Source organism: Corythoichthys intestinalis, chromosome 10 (genome assembly GCF_030265065.1).
Source record: "Corythoichthys intestinalis isolate RoL2023-P3 chromosome 10, ASM3026506v1, whole genome shotgun sequence".
Lineage (NCBI taxonomy): Eukaryota > Metazoa > Chordata > Actinopteri > Syngnathiformes > Syngnathidae > Corythoichthys > Corythoichthys intestinalis.
Genome location: NC_080404.1, coordinates 49232215 through 49247699, shown reverse-complemented (window position 1 = coordinate 49247699; position 15485 = coordinate 49232215). Strand labels below are relative to the sequence as shown.

Here is a 15485-nt window from a genome sequence, read left to right as displayed (position 1 = left end):
ACAAAAAAACGTAAAAGGCGTATAAATACGTTTTTGGGACACTGAAACAAATAAAAATAGAACGTATTTATACGTTTTTGGGAGCAAATGAGTTAATGTGGAGTTGCTTTTCCAATTAAAATATTTTGTGGAAAAAAACATGCTGTTTTGTCGTGATGCATTAACATGTTAGCATTAATAAATGGCATGAAAAAGAAGTGTTTCAACAAAATGGACCCCAAATTTAATACTGAAAACTGCTTTGGCACAAATCTAGCCCAGATTGGGTAAAATGTTTTTCCCATCCGGGCCATACATTAACGTAGTGTCTGCTACTTTGGACAAGTTCTGGCCCAAAACTGGTTGATCCGGCAAGTGACTTTCGACGGACTTTGGGCCATTGTTCAAAAAGACACTGGGACGGAACCGTTTTACAAAATTGGTCCTAAATTTGCAGTACATTTGGCCCATGTCCGCTCTAGTTATATTTTGCTATCTGGGCTGTTTTCTTCTTGGAGATGCGTGTGTGCCAGCCTGGCAGGTTTTTTAATATGGAGTCCCAACAGTTGCGGTCATGTTTTCGGGATCAGAGCACAGTTCCGGCCTGTTCCAGCCCCGAATCTTTTACTGGTACGGCGTATCGGACCGTTCTAGCCACACTTTTACGAAAATAATGCAATCATTGCACTTCCTAGTTATTTAATATTTAATCCAACAAACTAAATAGTTCCACAATGTTGCACCTGTAGAGGTGTTAAAAGCCGAGTAAATGTGAGAGTCCTTTGCCAATGGAAACCCGTTACATGGGAGGACAAACAACTTCTTACAAAAGTGGCGTGATTAAAAGACACGTGAGCCGAGGTGTGATTGATGGTAGGCATAATGAATCACATGAACACAGTGCTCGGTTCTCGGACTGGCCCGGCTGCCCTTGAAAGGGAAGCGCCAAATAGATTCCACTGTATCTTTTAAGGTAATGAAAACCCTTGGGTGTAAATTACACAAAAGCAGCACAGCCTGACAATTTCCAAACGTGTGATGTGCTGAGATTTTGGATTAAAATGTTGCCCAAAAGAGAGTGGACGTAGTGAGATCTGGGTCACAGGGAGTGGATGGAGGATGATATCCAACATGACACAACTTGAAGCCTCTGAGCCAGTGTAGGCGGCAACATGACTCATGCTTTTAATATGATTGGTTCCTTGAGATGATTGCTTTTGTCATGGCACCTGGAGCACACAGCTCGTGCCACAGCTTCGACGGACAGAGCAACGGAGTGTGTATGTTCTGTATGTGTTTGTGTGCCCATTGGTGTGTCATGGAGTGCTCACGTGCATGTTGGGCTGCCTACTTTAGCAGGATGACATTAGATATTTCATCACTGTGGTAATAGAAAAGGATTTTATCTGTACTTAGTAGTATTATGATACCTTCTGATTTATTCGCATCTGATTCAGATATTAGAACGTTGGGTTTAAATTTATTGATCTTTTATGTGCGCAAAGGAATTGAAACATACAACTAACAGGTGTGTTTTGACACCAGTTTATGACACATAACATTGTTTATTCATAGTCATGCTAAATGTCTAGAATCATTATCTGATTTGGCTTTACAAAAGTCACTAAATACATATTGTTGCTCTTTGTGAGGCCGAGCTGCTAGCAGCAACAGATGTCCACGCTGGGAGAAATACATCACCTTTATTGATTTCAAATGTCTTCTATTTCTGAATATGCAAATTTGGTGAGTGTGGGAGAACCAGTAAAGGGGTGAATAACAAGGCTGCAAGATTATGATAAACAGTTTCCCTTCCGAAGTATCAATTTGGAAGGAGAACATGTAATTTTTCACGAACACAGTGGCTCTTAACCTTGCTAATTGTACCTTAAATGCACCTTAAACGTAGTGTGCACAGATAAAAATAGTCTGCACAATAACCGGGAGGATGTTATCCCTCCTAGTGTAGACGTAGCCTGAGTGTGAGTCAACCGTTCCAGTGAGAAAACCAGTTTCTCCAACCGTTAGTTAAAGGAATAGCAGTTAAGAAAAATGGAATCAAACCTTTTGATTGGCTCCCAATCAGTGGTGTTCACTCCTATATCGAGCGAGGTAGTCTTAAACTTCAACGAACCCACTGAATTTACCCAGATAGCAAAATATAACTGGTGCAGACATGGGCCAGATGTACAGGAAATTCTGGCCCAATTTTGTGAAACGGAAATGCCCCAGTGTCTTTTTGAACAATGGGCCAAACTTAGTATGGATTGATCAGCAAACAGTTTTGGGCCAGAACTGGTACAAAGTAGCAGACACGACATTTATGTATATATGGTCCGGATATGGCGCACGTTACCCAATCTGGCCCAGTGCTGGCCCAGATCTAGGCGAGATTCCTAGATAGCAAAATATAACTCGAGTGGATATGGGCCAGATGTAATGCAAAGTTCAACCAAATTTCATAAAACGGATCTGCCCCAAACTCGGTATGAATTCACTTCCTGGATCAGCAAACAGTTTGGGCCAGAAGTGGTCCAAAGTAGAAGAAACCACAACGTATAGCCCAGATAAAAAGCTTATTTCATTTGAAATAAGCAATTCCACATTAAAGATAACCCATTTTTGGACTGTAATTGTATTGTATTTGTTGAGGTTCTGGGGTAACGGGGGACCCAAGCGCAGAGACGGGAGGCAAACTGGCAGTGGTAACAAGAGTTTATTGATGGTTAGATGGAGTGGCGTATAGCCTCCAAAGATTCCGGTGGGCAGTTTGGCGATAGAATAAGTGAACGGCCTTGCAGGTGTTCTGGCAGGTAAGTAGTACAGAATGGGGGGGCAATAATGAACTCAGTAGCAGGATTACAAGATTCTTTGTTAGCTGAAAGCTGGAGTCACAAATTCATTGAGTTGAGTTGTTGACCTAGCGCTGATGCGAGGCCAAAGACTGGTTTAAGTAAGCTGCTGACGATGATCAATGGCACCTGGTCCCAGGCTCACCTATCTGTCCAATTCTGCAATCAAGGTAGTGACACACATGCACACACACACAAGGAGGAGGAGCGGGGCTCAGGGGGAAGGGGACCTAACAGTAGTCAGACTATATGCTTTCTCCCCCATATGTCATTCTGCAAAAGATTTTGTAAACTTGCAGACATGGCATAACACTTAGCAGCCTCAGGTTCTGAGCTGAAGATTTAGGACTATCAAATAAAATACTGAGTTGTGGACCATATAAACACATTACAGTTTGATACATTGATCAAAATGGACCCCATATTTAATACTGAAAACGGTAGTGTTACAAATCTGGCCCAGATTAAGTTACATCTTTGCAATATCAGGGCCATACATTAATGCGGTTTCTGCAACTTTGGACCAGTTCTGGCCTAAACTATTTGCTGATCCGTCAAGTGACTCCATACTGAGTTTAGCCCATTGTTCAAAAGAAGCTAGGGTGGATCCGTTTTATGAAATTGGGCCGAAATTTGCATTACATCTGGCCCATGTCCGCTCCAGTTATAATTTGCGACCTGAGCAACATTAACACTTGATTAAATAACTTGTTGAACAGTCAAGCAATGGCTTCAAAACACGATTATGATTCAGAATAAAGCACTTACCATCAAAATTTGCTGCTGGCTCCTGCGTGTTCTCTAGGGCTGCAGCTATCGAATATTTTAGTAATCGAGTAATCGGATAAAACACATTTTTTCTTAGGTAAAGAGCAATTATAAATATACATGAGAAAACAAGACATTTCATATAATATTGAACCATTTTCAGTCAATCAATGTCTTTATTTTCAATGTAAATTGTTGAAAACAGCCGACAAATGCATCTCAGATGTGACCAGAATAAAAAAAGACGAATTCACTGCTTTCACTCAAAAAACTTCTAGAGCTTATAAAAAATATATAAATATATTTCATACCTATGTCATTACGCTTGATAACACACATAACTTAAAAGTTAGGTGTTTTTCCTATGTGTTCCAATTGAATTTCCATTTGTGTCAAGCTGTTTTTAGGTTCTAGTTAAGTTTTAAGTTAGTGTAAACCGTAAGACCTGATAGGATTTTGAGTTTTTGCAATGTTCAAAATAAATGTATGATACCTGCTGTATTGGAGCACATTAGTGCTACTTGGTGTTTTATCCAGCAATGACTACTGAGCTAAAATTGACAGTTAGCATTATTAACTTTTTTTTTTACACCCTGATCACTCTACAGCGCTATGTTTTCACAGATTAGATAACGCCTGTATGTAAGACACGTTAGCCACGCATCGACAGTGGTCATAATTAAGGGCTAACGTTACGTGAGCGAGTGGCAGTGACGTTAATCTTATTTATTAGCGGAGAGAAGTCTGCTGCTTTAAGATGGCGGCTGTTTACTAACGCCGCCGAGTCTGTCATTTAGCATCTTGTTATATATAAATGATATCTATGCGACGAATCAGCCGCTACCTGCTACCACCGTAGCATCAGAAGCTACTTGCTACCACCGTAGCATCAGAAGCTACCTGCTACCACCGTCACGTCACCGGCGTAGTTTTTAGCGGCTGTCAGCTGCAGTCAGGTATTTATTGCTTCATCCTCTACGCGCATAACTTCAGCACGTTGTCCCGCATTAAAAGTAGTCGGGCAAAACGTGATGCTCATAGCTGGCAGAATTAAACGATTCCTCGAGGTAAATAAAATTACTTGGGTCAGTTTTTAAACTCGAGTTACTCGAGTTGCTCGAGTATTCGTTTCAGCTCCAGTGTTCTCCTGTTTAGTGTCGCAGCGTGGATGCCCACTTTCAGGGTGCGCGCTACTGTGAAATCAGATGTTGACGGCTAAATAGAGATTTTTTGTGCTTCCTGTCTACACGGTCCGCCTGTGCGTAACTTATCATCTGGACCGTCAGATTGTTGATCCCGGCCGCATCTTGCGCACTGACATTCAGCGAGTGTGATTGCTTTGTGAATCTGACGAGTTGTGGCCAGATCTGGCACACAGTTACCTGCTATTGGGGTAGTCCCCGAATGCATTTTGTTTGTGGTTATTTTCCAAACATTGCAAATTTGCAGAATGTAGATTCAACCCTTTGCTGTGGTAGATTTGAACCTCCGATATTATATTGGTGGAGTAGAAATTGAGTTACCATAATTTTCAGACTATAAACCGCACCTGACTATAAGCCGCCACCCACCAAATTTGACATGAAAATTCTATTTGTTCATAGATAAGCTGCACTGGACTATTAACCGCAGCTGCCCCCACTGCATTATGGGATATTTACACCAAAAGATATTAACCGGTAACATTTTTTTACAGCGACATCATTAGATCGTCATAAGACCAAATGAACCACCATGAATCATTCAGTGCTTCAAGAAGCTTCATTTGGCCATCACTGCTCCCTTGGGGGAGAAACTCAACCTCTGCTGCCACCTGCTGTCAACACTGTTGTCGTCAAACATGCCTCTTAGCACGCTTTGAAGCGCTACAGATGTAAATAATAATCAAATTTCATGTTCTGTGCTATTTGCTCCGTTACTGTTCCAGTTGTTTCATTAATTGTTAGTTATGGTTAGGGATGAGAATCGAAATCCGATTCCAATTCGGAACCGGTTCCGAGTGTTTCGAGGCCCCGACATCACAATGAAAAAGCCTTAACGATCCCTTTAACGATCCCTATAGATCAGGGGTGGGCAATTAATTCCACAAAGGGCTGCAGTGGGTGCGGGTTTTTGTTGCAACCCATTAAGGGGACACCTTTTCACCAATCTGCTGTTTTACAAGTGCAATCAGTCGATTGCAGTCAGGTGCTTCTCATTTCTGCTGAAACCGCATTGGTTAAACTATCTGTGCTGGGTCAGTTGGAACAAAGACCAGGACCCACTGCGGCCCTCGAGGACTGGTTTGCCCACCCCTGCTATAGACGCATATTGCGTTGTGACGTGTCTTGTTGTCCAGACGCATCAAACTAGCATGGCGCCAAGAACCACTCCTCCAAAGTTGGCTACACTTCACCAGGAAAAAGTGTGAAAATGAAAGCTTACGAACGTTTAGCACGAGCATTGCCGCCGTAAACATAACAATGACAGCACGTAGGTTCGAACGCTCGAAAGTGTGTCTTCACTTCACGAGGAAAAATTACAACAAAGCGACTTGCAGTCCTTGCGAGATGGAAATTACTGCATCGGGAGGGAATAGACTGCACTGTCCTCACCGAGACGCTAAGGCTCAGTCCTGGCTATACAGCTAGCTAAACTCCCAAATAACGATGCAGAAGACGTTGGTATAATTTACTGACTTTATTCAACCATCATTTGAAACTAAAAATAGAAATTAAACAAATCAATTTCGTCCCTAATAACAAACAGATGATTAGCTGCTAACACAGTAATAACAAACAGTTAGCATGCATTCGCTAGCATTAGCACATCGTTTAAACCACTACACAACTGGATTTAAGTGTCCGATCGCGAGTGGAAACACACAACAACAACACAGAAGATGATACATACAGGCGTTGGCTCTGTAGATATTTTACAAACATTAACAAAGGACGTAGGCTCGTGGCAGTGTTTCCTTTTCTCACTAACTCGCTTACTCGCTTGGATGTGGCATTTCTTCTTATTCGTGCGTAAGCGCACTCTTCTTCACGTGAGCGCGTTCTTCTTCGCGTGATGAAGCGCAAGGGCGCCACCACTTGAGCGTGAAAGCACCATAAAAACTAAAAGGCATGCATTTCAATATACTAGTAAATAAAAACAGGGGTCCCCAAACGACGGCCCGCGGCTCCATATTTGGTCCGGCCCCCTGAACAATTCCAGAGAGCATTTTGAATTTTTTTTGTTTTTTTTCTCCCTCAGTAGTGTTGTTTATTTCCTGGCCTTTTTCAGTGAATAACTCAGAGAGGGTTATTTGGTTATTATCTATTTAATTAATAGTGCTATTATTATTTATTATTATCATATTATATTATTATTTTTATTTTATTTACTTTTGTTCCGTGATGAATCCACAGAGGGTTATTTGATTGTGGCTTTCTGAAAAACAATAATTTTTTTTTACATTTACGCACTCCTGCAATCGTCACACTTTTTCTGTTACAAACTGACCTCGGCCTCTCATCAGAGAAGGGAAAAGTTATGTGGCCCTCACAGGAAAAAGTTTGGGGACATTGCCAAAGGCAGAACAATGACCTATATGCCAAAATATACCAATATTTTTTATTTCTATTAGAAAAATGTTTCAGTAAAATGTTACACATTCTTGTGCATTTACCACTTATTGCCACAGTTAACAGTGAGGCTTTGGGCCTCTTTTGACCTCGTTGTGAGTTTGTAAGGTTGTGACTTCTGATTAAACAAACTTGATGCCAATCAAAATGTTTGTTCTTCTTTTTCCTGAAATTAGAATCGATAAGAGAATCGATAAAGAATCAAATCGTTAAGCAATATCGATAATGGAATCGGAATCGTAAAAATCCTATCAATTCCCATCCCTAGTTATGGTATGTGGTAACACTTTATTTGACAGTGGCACAATAAGACTATCATAAGACCATCATAATTAAGACATGACACTGCTATGAGCTTTAATGAATGCTTATGACAGATGTCATTTTGTGTCATCCGGCAAATTATGTAACTTTTGAATGGATGTAAAAGATCTGAGCTGGACATAAATGGAGTTAGTGACATAATTTGCCAAATGACACTTAATGACATTAGTCATAAGCATTCAGTAATGCCCATGATTAGGAGTGGGAACCTCTTGGTCCCTCACGATACGATATGATTTGCGATACAAAGCTCACGATAACGATGATCTGACGATATAGCAATACAACAATTATCGATACATTGGTCAGGAAAGCATTCTAGGATATTCTACAAAAAAGTTTATCACTAGTAGACATCCAATCTGTTTGAACTGGGAGGGTGGCAGCGAATGAACATTCGTTCATTCACTGCCATCCCTCCCACTTCAACCGGATTGAACGTCTATGGCCGTCAGTGGCATCCAATGCCAGGCAATATGTAATTTTGGGACATTTAAAGTCTTTTACCTGTTGATTTTCAGTTACTTCCTGTTGATTTTAGGGTATTTTATGGGTCACTTGCTGTTTATTTTGCGTTACAGAACAGGAAGTGACCTGGGAATCACCCAAATGAATAGGCAGTGACTTAAACTCAACAGGAAATGACCTATAAATGCTCTAAAATGAACAGAAAGTGACCTGTAAATGCCCCGAAAATCGGACCGAATGACTGAATGCTCTGGTTTTGAATGAACGAACGTTCCCATTCTAAATGAATTGGGCGTTGAGCACCGTCAATGGCAGCCTTTTTTTTTTTTTTTTCCTTTTATTGCCAAACGTATCACATTTGATGCACCAAACATTTCATGATTTTGAGACTAATTCAGAATTCTGACAATTCTTTTTGGAAAAAAAAAAAAAAGATGGATGCAAGTCAACACATGCATCTGCAGGTTCCATGTGAAAAACAAACAGGATTTAGCAAGGTTTATAGATATCAGAGCGCTTATTACACATATTCATTTTGACTTTTCTTTTTACAAATTTGAAAAAAAAAAAGGTTTCATTAGGACCTTATTTTTCAAATTTTGGGATTCTCTGATAATTGCTTCATGTTGCAGGTATTTAACCCTTAAATGCACAAGTTACGGGACGCTACACTCTTCCATAAGTGGGTCAAAAATGACCCATATTAGAACCAATGTGTTTTTATGCCATTTTGGTGAAGAATAGTCACTTCTATATTAATTAGTATGATATTTAGGGCCACACAAGAATGATTTCATGCTTGAAATATCTTGATGATTCGATTGACGTTTTTTGAAAATAAAATTAAAAAATAAAATAAACAGAACAGCAATAGACTTCATCCTTCCTTGTATTTTATCATCAATGATGAAGAGCTCCCATGCATCTTTTTGGTGAGACAGCGGTGCTAAGCCCTTTTCTGTGGTCTCTCCTGGGTGGGAGGTAATTCTCTCTAGTAAGAGCCCTACCAACTCATTCTGTTGGCAATGATTTTGACACTTTCTTATTCAGAGGACACATAAGTGGAATCTTACGAGTCAGATTGATCCTGTTCAGTCGGATTTCCGGGTGGACAACTGCCACTGCCACCTGGACAATAGTCGGGGTCCTCATCATCAGAAATTTCGCGCACTTGAGTCCAATCCCGTCACTGCCTCTCCATCATCCAACATCTGTAGGACCATTTCAGCTGTAAATTTAGCACAAATCTGATTTTTTCGTGTTTTTCCGACTCGAATGAACAGGAAAAGTCGCATAAAAGCGGACCATTTTCAAATTCGATCCAGGTCACTTTCGTATGTGGTTAAAATCCCCTCCACATTTTTCCAGAATGTGGCTGCAGTCCGAACTGTCAAGTCTCCCAAATTGGAATTCATGCAGCAATTAACATCAGCAAAGAGCAAGAGAGACAGGGTGCTACGGTAGCGGTGCAGCTGTGCATTAGCGTTAACTTCTAGGTTGAACGCGGCTTTTGTGGAAGGAGCGGGCTTGACAACAGTCATAAAAAAATAAAATGGGTTGAGAATAGAGGTGTGCAAAATTTCCGATTCTTAGATTATTCGCGATTCGGCCGTGGAAGATTCGAGAACGATTCACAAACATCCAAATTCCGATTATTGAAATATGCCAAGTAAAGCGGAAGTACAACACACTCAGCGCGCCGCGCGGTCTTCGGGACGGAACGGAGCGGGAGTAGCTAAACATTATGCTTCTCATTAACCGGCCCCTCGGGTAATGCCAACGCTCAACTCACGGCTCTAGCTCAACTCATGCCACGAGATAAAAAAACACAACAACATACCTGACTGCTGCCGAAAAGCTGCTACAAGTACAGCTAAGCTACATAATGTTACGGTAGATATCATTTATATAGGACTAGATGGATTATAGACTCGGTAGCGGTAGCAGCACATCTGCAAAAAGCTAGATGCGGGCGTTAGTAAACGGCCGCCATCTTAAAGCAGTAAACTTCCCTGCAATGCTGTTGTAGCGAACCTTCCAAGCAAACCTAATTAACTTTTTATCTAAAATACTCCTAAATCGGTAAAATATTGACTTGAATCTATCTTTAAAATAGTTTTAAAACTTTCACATGTCAAAAGTAGACAAAAGGGAAATTATGGAATAACGGGAGCAATTTTAACAACTTTAACGGTTGATTCACAACATTAAATTAATTGAATGTAGTTTAAAGCTGCTGATACAGAATGGGGACTGGAGTTTTTTTATTTAATGTTATTTTTGTATATTTGTTTACTGCTATATGTTAACTTGATACTGAAATAGTAGTTTGGTTTAGCCTGAGAGTATTTTTGAACAATTTTGGAACTAATGTACAAAACTTTATTTAAAAAAAACAAATTAAAAAAAAAAAAAAGGAGGGGGGTGCATCAATAATTGTTTTATAATTGAATCGGAGCCTCTGAATCGTAATCATAATCGAATCGTTAGGTGCCCAAAGATTCCCAGCTCTAGTTGAGAATAAGCCTGACAATGCTCGGTTTTCTCTCTGCTCCACAGCACCTGCGCATTGCTCAGCGCATCTCGGACTGCAAATTAGAGCGTATGTGTGATACTTGAACAGGCTCAATGGACAAAGGCAGTCTGAACGGGTACGCCAAAAAAATCAGAATTGTGCGGTATGAACCTAGCCTTAGTTAGCTAGCTAGTTATGAAGTTGGCTAATTTGTTGATAAATAATAATAAAGAGTCATGAAAGACACATACACAAAATACTATATGGACATAATACTTACAGTACACGTACACAGCTCTTGCTGTGTAAAATAATCTTCTTAAGGGATGTCACTTTTTACATACCTAGTCTGTGTGGTCCACGGTAAATTTATTCCTGACAGTCAAAGTTGATAAGAATGAAAAATTCCCATTGGATTCCATAGAAAATGCATGTGGGTCATTTTTGACCCACTTGTGGAAGCTTAGGGTAGTAATACAAAAATGACTATTACTTCAAATGTATAAAAAGTTCATCAAAAATCTGAATGGCATTGCATCAAAACCATGTTTTTTGAGGAATACCTGGAATATGAATTGATAACAATTTTTCATTCTGAAGATATTTCGAGAAAACAACCTCACCGGGTCATTTTTGACCCACTTATGCATCTAAGGGTTAAGGGTTAATTGACACCTTTTTAAAACGATATCTCGATTCTTGACAGGAGCATATCGATAAGTTTTGGGATGCAAAGTATCACGATATATCACCATTTCGATATTTTGTCACACCCCTACCCATGATAGTGTCATTTTATTATTATGACAGTCTTATGACAGTCTTATGACACCACTGTCAAATAAAGCATTACCTATGAACCCAAATCAACAAATAAGCCGCACTGGACTATAAGGTGCAGTATTCAAAATGAGTGGAAAAAGTAGCTGCTTACAGTCCGAAAATTACGGTAATCAGGGAAAACAAACATTTGCTTGATATGATTGACGGCCATCTTTTTGAAAATACTCCAGGAAATTTGGGCCTCTATAATCTGGGCCAGAATGGATGCACAGTAAAACTGAAGCTACTGACCTTGAGTCATTCCAAAGCTGCTCTAACTGCATTTCCTCAACTTGAAATGCAGATCAAATAACCATAAGCCTGAAGTTGTAAACCAAGCTTTATCATAAACCCTGCAAATTATTCCGTGTGAGGAGAATGGGTAAGCAATTGAAACTATGTTGACATTTAAATGTAAGTATCATAAAGTAATTCTATATTTAACAGGATGTTAGGAGCGTCTGTGTCAAGTTATACACCTATGGCACTAATTATATCCAACTGGAATGGCATCGATGTAAAGTCTAAGAGAATGAAATGTATTTGAACAATTCCTCGCGCAGATGTTAAAAATGATCTCCCCCTTATCTTGTTTCCCTTTAAAAAGCAGTAACATCCCAGCTCAGTTGTCACTTGCATTAGCAGTGGGGTATCTTTTAAGGAGGGATTATGAGGACTGACCTGTGCTCTCCGTGGCATTTAGGCTTCCCGCGAGCTGCTCCACCAGGCGTGCACGGGCAGCGTTCCTGCGATGCTTCTTGCCCTCGTAGTGCTGTTGGGCCATCAGCGGGTTGTTGAACCAGGCACCGCACAGGCAGCAGTACTTGCCGGCTTCTCTGCCGCCGTTGCTGCTGACCGCGGACACGAGTGGAGGAGGGGTACAAGCCAGGGGGTCTGAGGGCAGTGGAGTTGAAGGGGAGGAATCTGTGAAAGTTAAATAATGTTATTGAGGATACCACCTTGATAAAGACACAGCAAATTGGTCAAAAACCTGTCTACACAATTTTATCGGTGCTGTCAAAGGGGAATTAATCTAACTGTGGCTGAGTTGGATGGACGATAAACTCTGAGGCTTAATTATGCGTTTTTATTAGGTATTAAAATGGTTCAGATTTCACAAATATAACATGCAACCTTAGTACAACCCATGAAGACCAGGGGTCTGTTTCACAAAGAGGTTTCAATAAACTCTGAGTCTTAATCTAAACTTAGAATTGAACTACAGGGGTTGGACAAAATAATGGAATCACCTAACATTTTGGCATTATCATCATGGAACATACTGTATTTTTCGGACTATAAGTCACAGTTTTTTTTTCATAGTTTGGCTGGGAGTGCGACTTTTTATTTTTTATGACTGTTGTCAAGCTCAGCCCTTCCCGAAAAGCCATGTTCACTGCAAGCTAGGCGCTAATAACGCACAGCGGCACCGCTACGGTAAGCGTCTCTCTCGCTATTTGATGACGAAATTGCTGCATGAAATCCGATTTGGGAGAGTGGACAGTACAGACCGCCGCGACAGTCCGGAAAAATGTGGCCCAGATCGGATTTGAACCACATACGAAAGTGACCCAGATCGGATTTGAAATGGTCAAGTTCTATGCGACTTGTCACGTTCAGACCGTCAAGTTAATGCCTGACTCGAGTCGGAAAAACGCGAAAAAATCGGATTCGTGCATTAAGACCTGTAGTATGAACGTAGCCTTATACTCAGGAGCGACTTATGTGTGAAATTATTAACACATTATGATATCATTTCACATGTTATTTTGGTGTTTTGGAGTGACACTGATGGTTTGGTAAACTTGTTAGCATGTTATTTATGCTATATTATCTGAAAAACTCTTAATAGCTATGGCCACGTTCATGTTCTGCCGTTGGCAATGTGTGTTCAATTGTAATATTGACTTTTTTATATATTGAAATGCATGCTTTTAGTTTGTGGCGCTTTCACGAACTCGCACTTGTTTACGCGAAGAATAGCGCTCACACGCCAGAAGACAGACAGCTACGCTGCGTCTCTGAGCAAGTGGGCGAGAGAGAGAGAGAGAGACACGGCTGCGAACCTACGTTCATTGTTTATGCTTGTAAAATATCTCTACAGAGGCAACGCCTGTGTGGATGATCTTTTCTGTTGTCGTTGTGTGTTTTCCACCTGCGATCGGACACTTGCAGCCAGTTGTGTGGTTGTATGAACGATGTGCTAATGATAGCAAACGCATGCTAACCGTTTGTGTCACTGCTGTAATAGCACCTAATTATCATTTATTTACGTTGATGCGAACCTGTTTGGTATCGTGGACGAAATTGATTCAGCAAATTATACGGACATCCAGCATCGTCATTTGGGAGTTTAGCTCGCTGTATAGCCAGGACCGAGCTGTAGCGTCCTGGTGAGGACAGTATATTCGCATTTTGTTGTTCATGCACTGTACATTGTACACTTATTCAGCATGTTGTTCTCTATTGTATTTTTATTAGGGTTGTTCCGATCCTGTTTTTTTGCTCCCGATCCGATCCCGATCGTTTTAGTTTGAGTATCTGCCGATCCCGATATTTCCTGATCCGATTGCTTTTTTTTTTTTTTGCTCCCGATTCAATTCCAATCATTCCCGATAATTTTTCCCGGTCACATACATTTTGGCAATGCGTTAAGAAAAAAATGAATAAAACTCGGACGAATATATACATTCAACATACAGTACATAAGTACTGTATTTGATTATTATGACAATAAATCCTCAAGATGGCATTTACATTATTAACATTCTTACTGTGAGAGGGATCCACGGATAGAAAGACTTGTGACTTTGTATATTGTGACTAAATATTGCCATCTAGTGTATTTGTTGAGCTTTCAGTAAATGATACTGTAGCCATTTAACTGTTCTGCCCAAATGCATAATGGGAAGTGCAACCATGACTGTGCGTAGTGGCACCAATTGATATATCTTCTCTGCGTTGGGAAATAACATAGGGTGTTAAGAAAAAGATCAACGACTATCTTTCCTCCCCACAGTGCTTCCCACGATATTTCTAATTGTTGAGAGAGGGATTGTAAGGCTTTAGCCAATTAAAAAAAAAAAGGTTCCAAAGACCGCCAAAATTCAGCTCTATATATAGGTAAAACGGCGCCATTATAGATTGAACGCGACAATGCGTGAGTTGGTCGTGCAGTGCATGCGTTAATTGCGTTAAATATTTTAACATGATACATTTTTTAAAAATTAATTACTGCCGTTAACGCGATAAATTTGATAGCCCTACTTTAAGCCAAAACTAAAGACTCTGGATGAGTGTAAGACATTTTGTCTGTAACGTTAAATACAATTAGAAAACTATTTAATTAGAAAATATATACAGTGGTACCTCTACATACGAAGTTAATCCGTTCCAGGACCTTGTTTGTAAGTCGAAATGGTCGTATGTCGAGCAGGATTTTCCCATAGGAATACATTATAATTCCATTAATTCGTTCCACAGCCCAAAAACCTTCACTAAATCCTTAAAAAATACTGCTGGTACTATTACAAATGGCAATTACACATAGCAAAACAAATAAATTATAAATCAAAATTGGAATAATAATAATAATAATAATAATAATAATTCCTGTATTAATGTAACGAATCGGGTTCTAATGTGGCGGACGTTTTTTGCTGACCCTGAACGCACCGCGGTGCTGACGTGCCAGAGGCAGACCGGTGAGCTTGAGTTTCACTTTCACTTTGAATGTTTTCTTAACACCGTCAATTGCGGCAGACAGAAGGTGTTTTTGTTTTGAATAAGTTGTGAAATAAATGATAAAAACGTGGCGAAGTTGGCGATTTCTCTGGAGATGTTACCACAATAAGAATTGTTAGTTTAACTTATAAAGACTGGCGAAGGATGGTCGGAGGAGGACCGTGGAGATGTATTGTTGAGCCATTTCACGGATGCCCACCCTACGCTCATATTTTTCTGTCATTTGCATCTTCATTTAGAAGGTAAGCGTCAACTTTTTCCTTGTTTCACCACCTGTACCAACCTTTTCTGAAACCAGTGTTGATTTGTCACACAAGAAAATCCGCCGTGCATTCGTCTGCGGTGCTGCCATTGTCGTCGTATTTCGAGCATGTCGTCGGATGTAGAAACAAATGGCGAGTC

At 40.3% G+C, this 15485-nt stretch overlaps 1 protein-coding gene across 3 annotated transcripts in view; it reads right to left on the bottom strand.

Annotated features, from left to right (window-relative positions):
- zgc:171482 (zinc finger protein) overlaps nucleotides 1-15485 on the bottom strand; it is a 218175-nt gene that overhangs the window by 57857 nt on the left and 144833 nt on the right. The window contains exons 5-6 of one of the 3 annotated variants that reach the window (XR_009064573.1): nucleotides 12021-12263; nucleotides 9076-9230 (exon numbers count right to left, since the gene is read on the bottom strand). Coding sequence is in view for 1 of the 3 variants with exons in the window: in XM_057847733.1 (XP_057703716.1) it covers nucleotides 12021-12263 (243 nt within the window). In the remaining 2 variants the exon portion in view is untranslated. The remainder of the gene's footprint in view (nucleotides 1-9075; nucleotides 9231-12020; nucleotides 12264-15485) is intronic. The other 2 variants (XR_009064574.1, XM_057847733.1) reach the window with 2 other exon arrangements.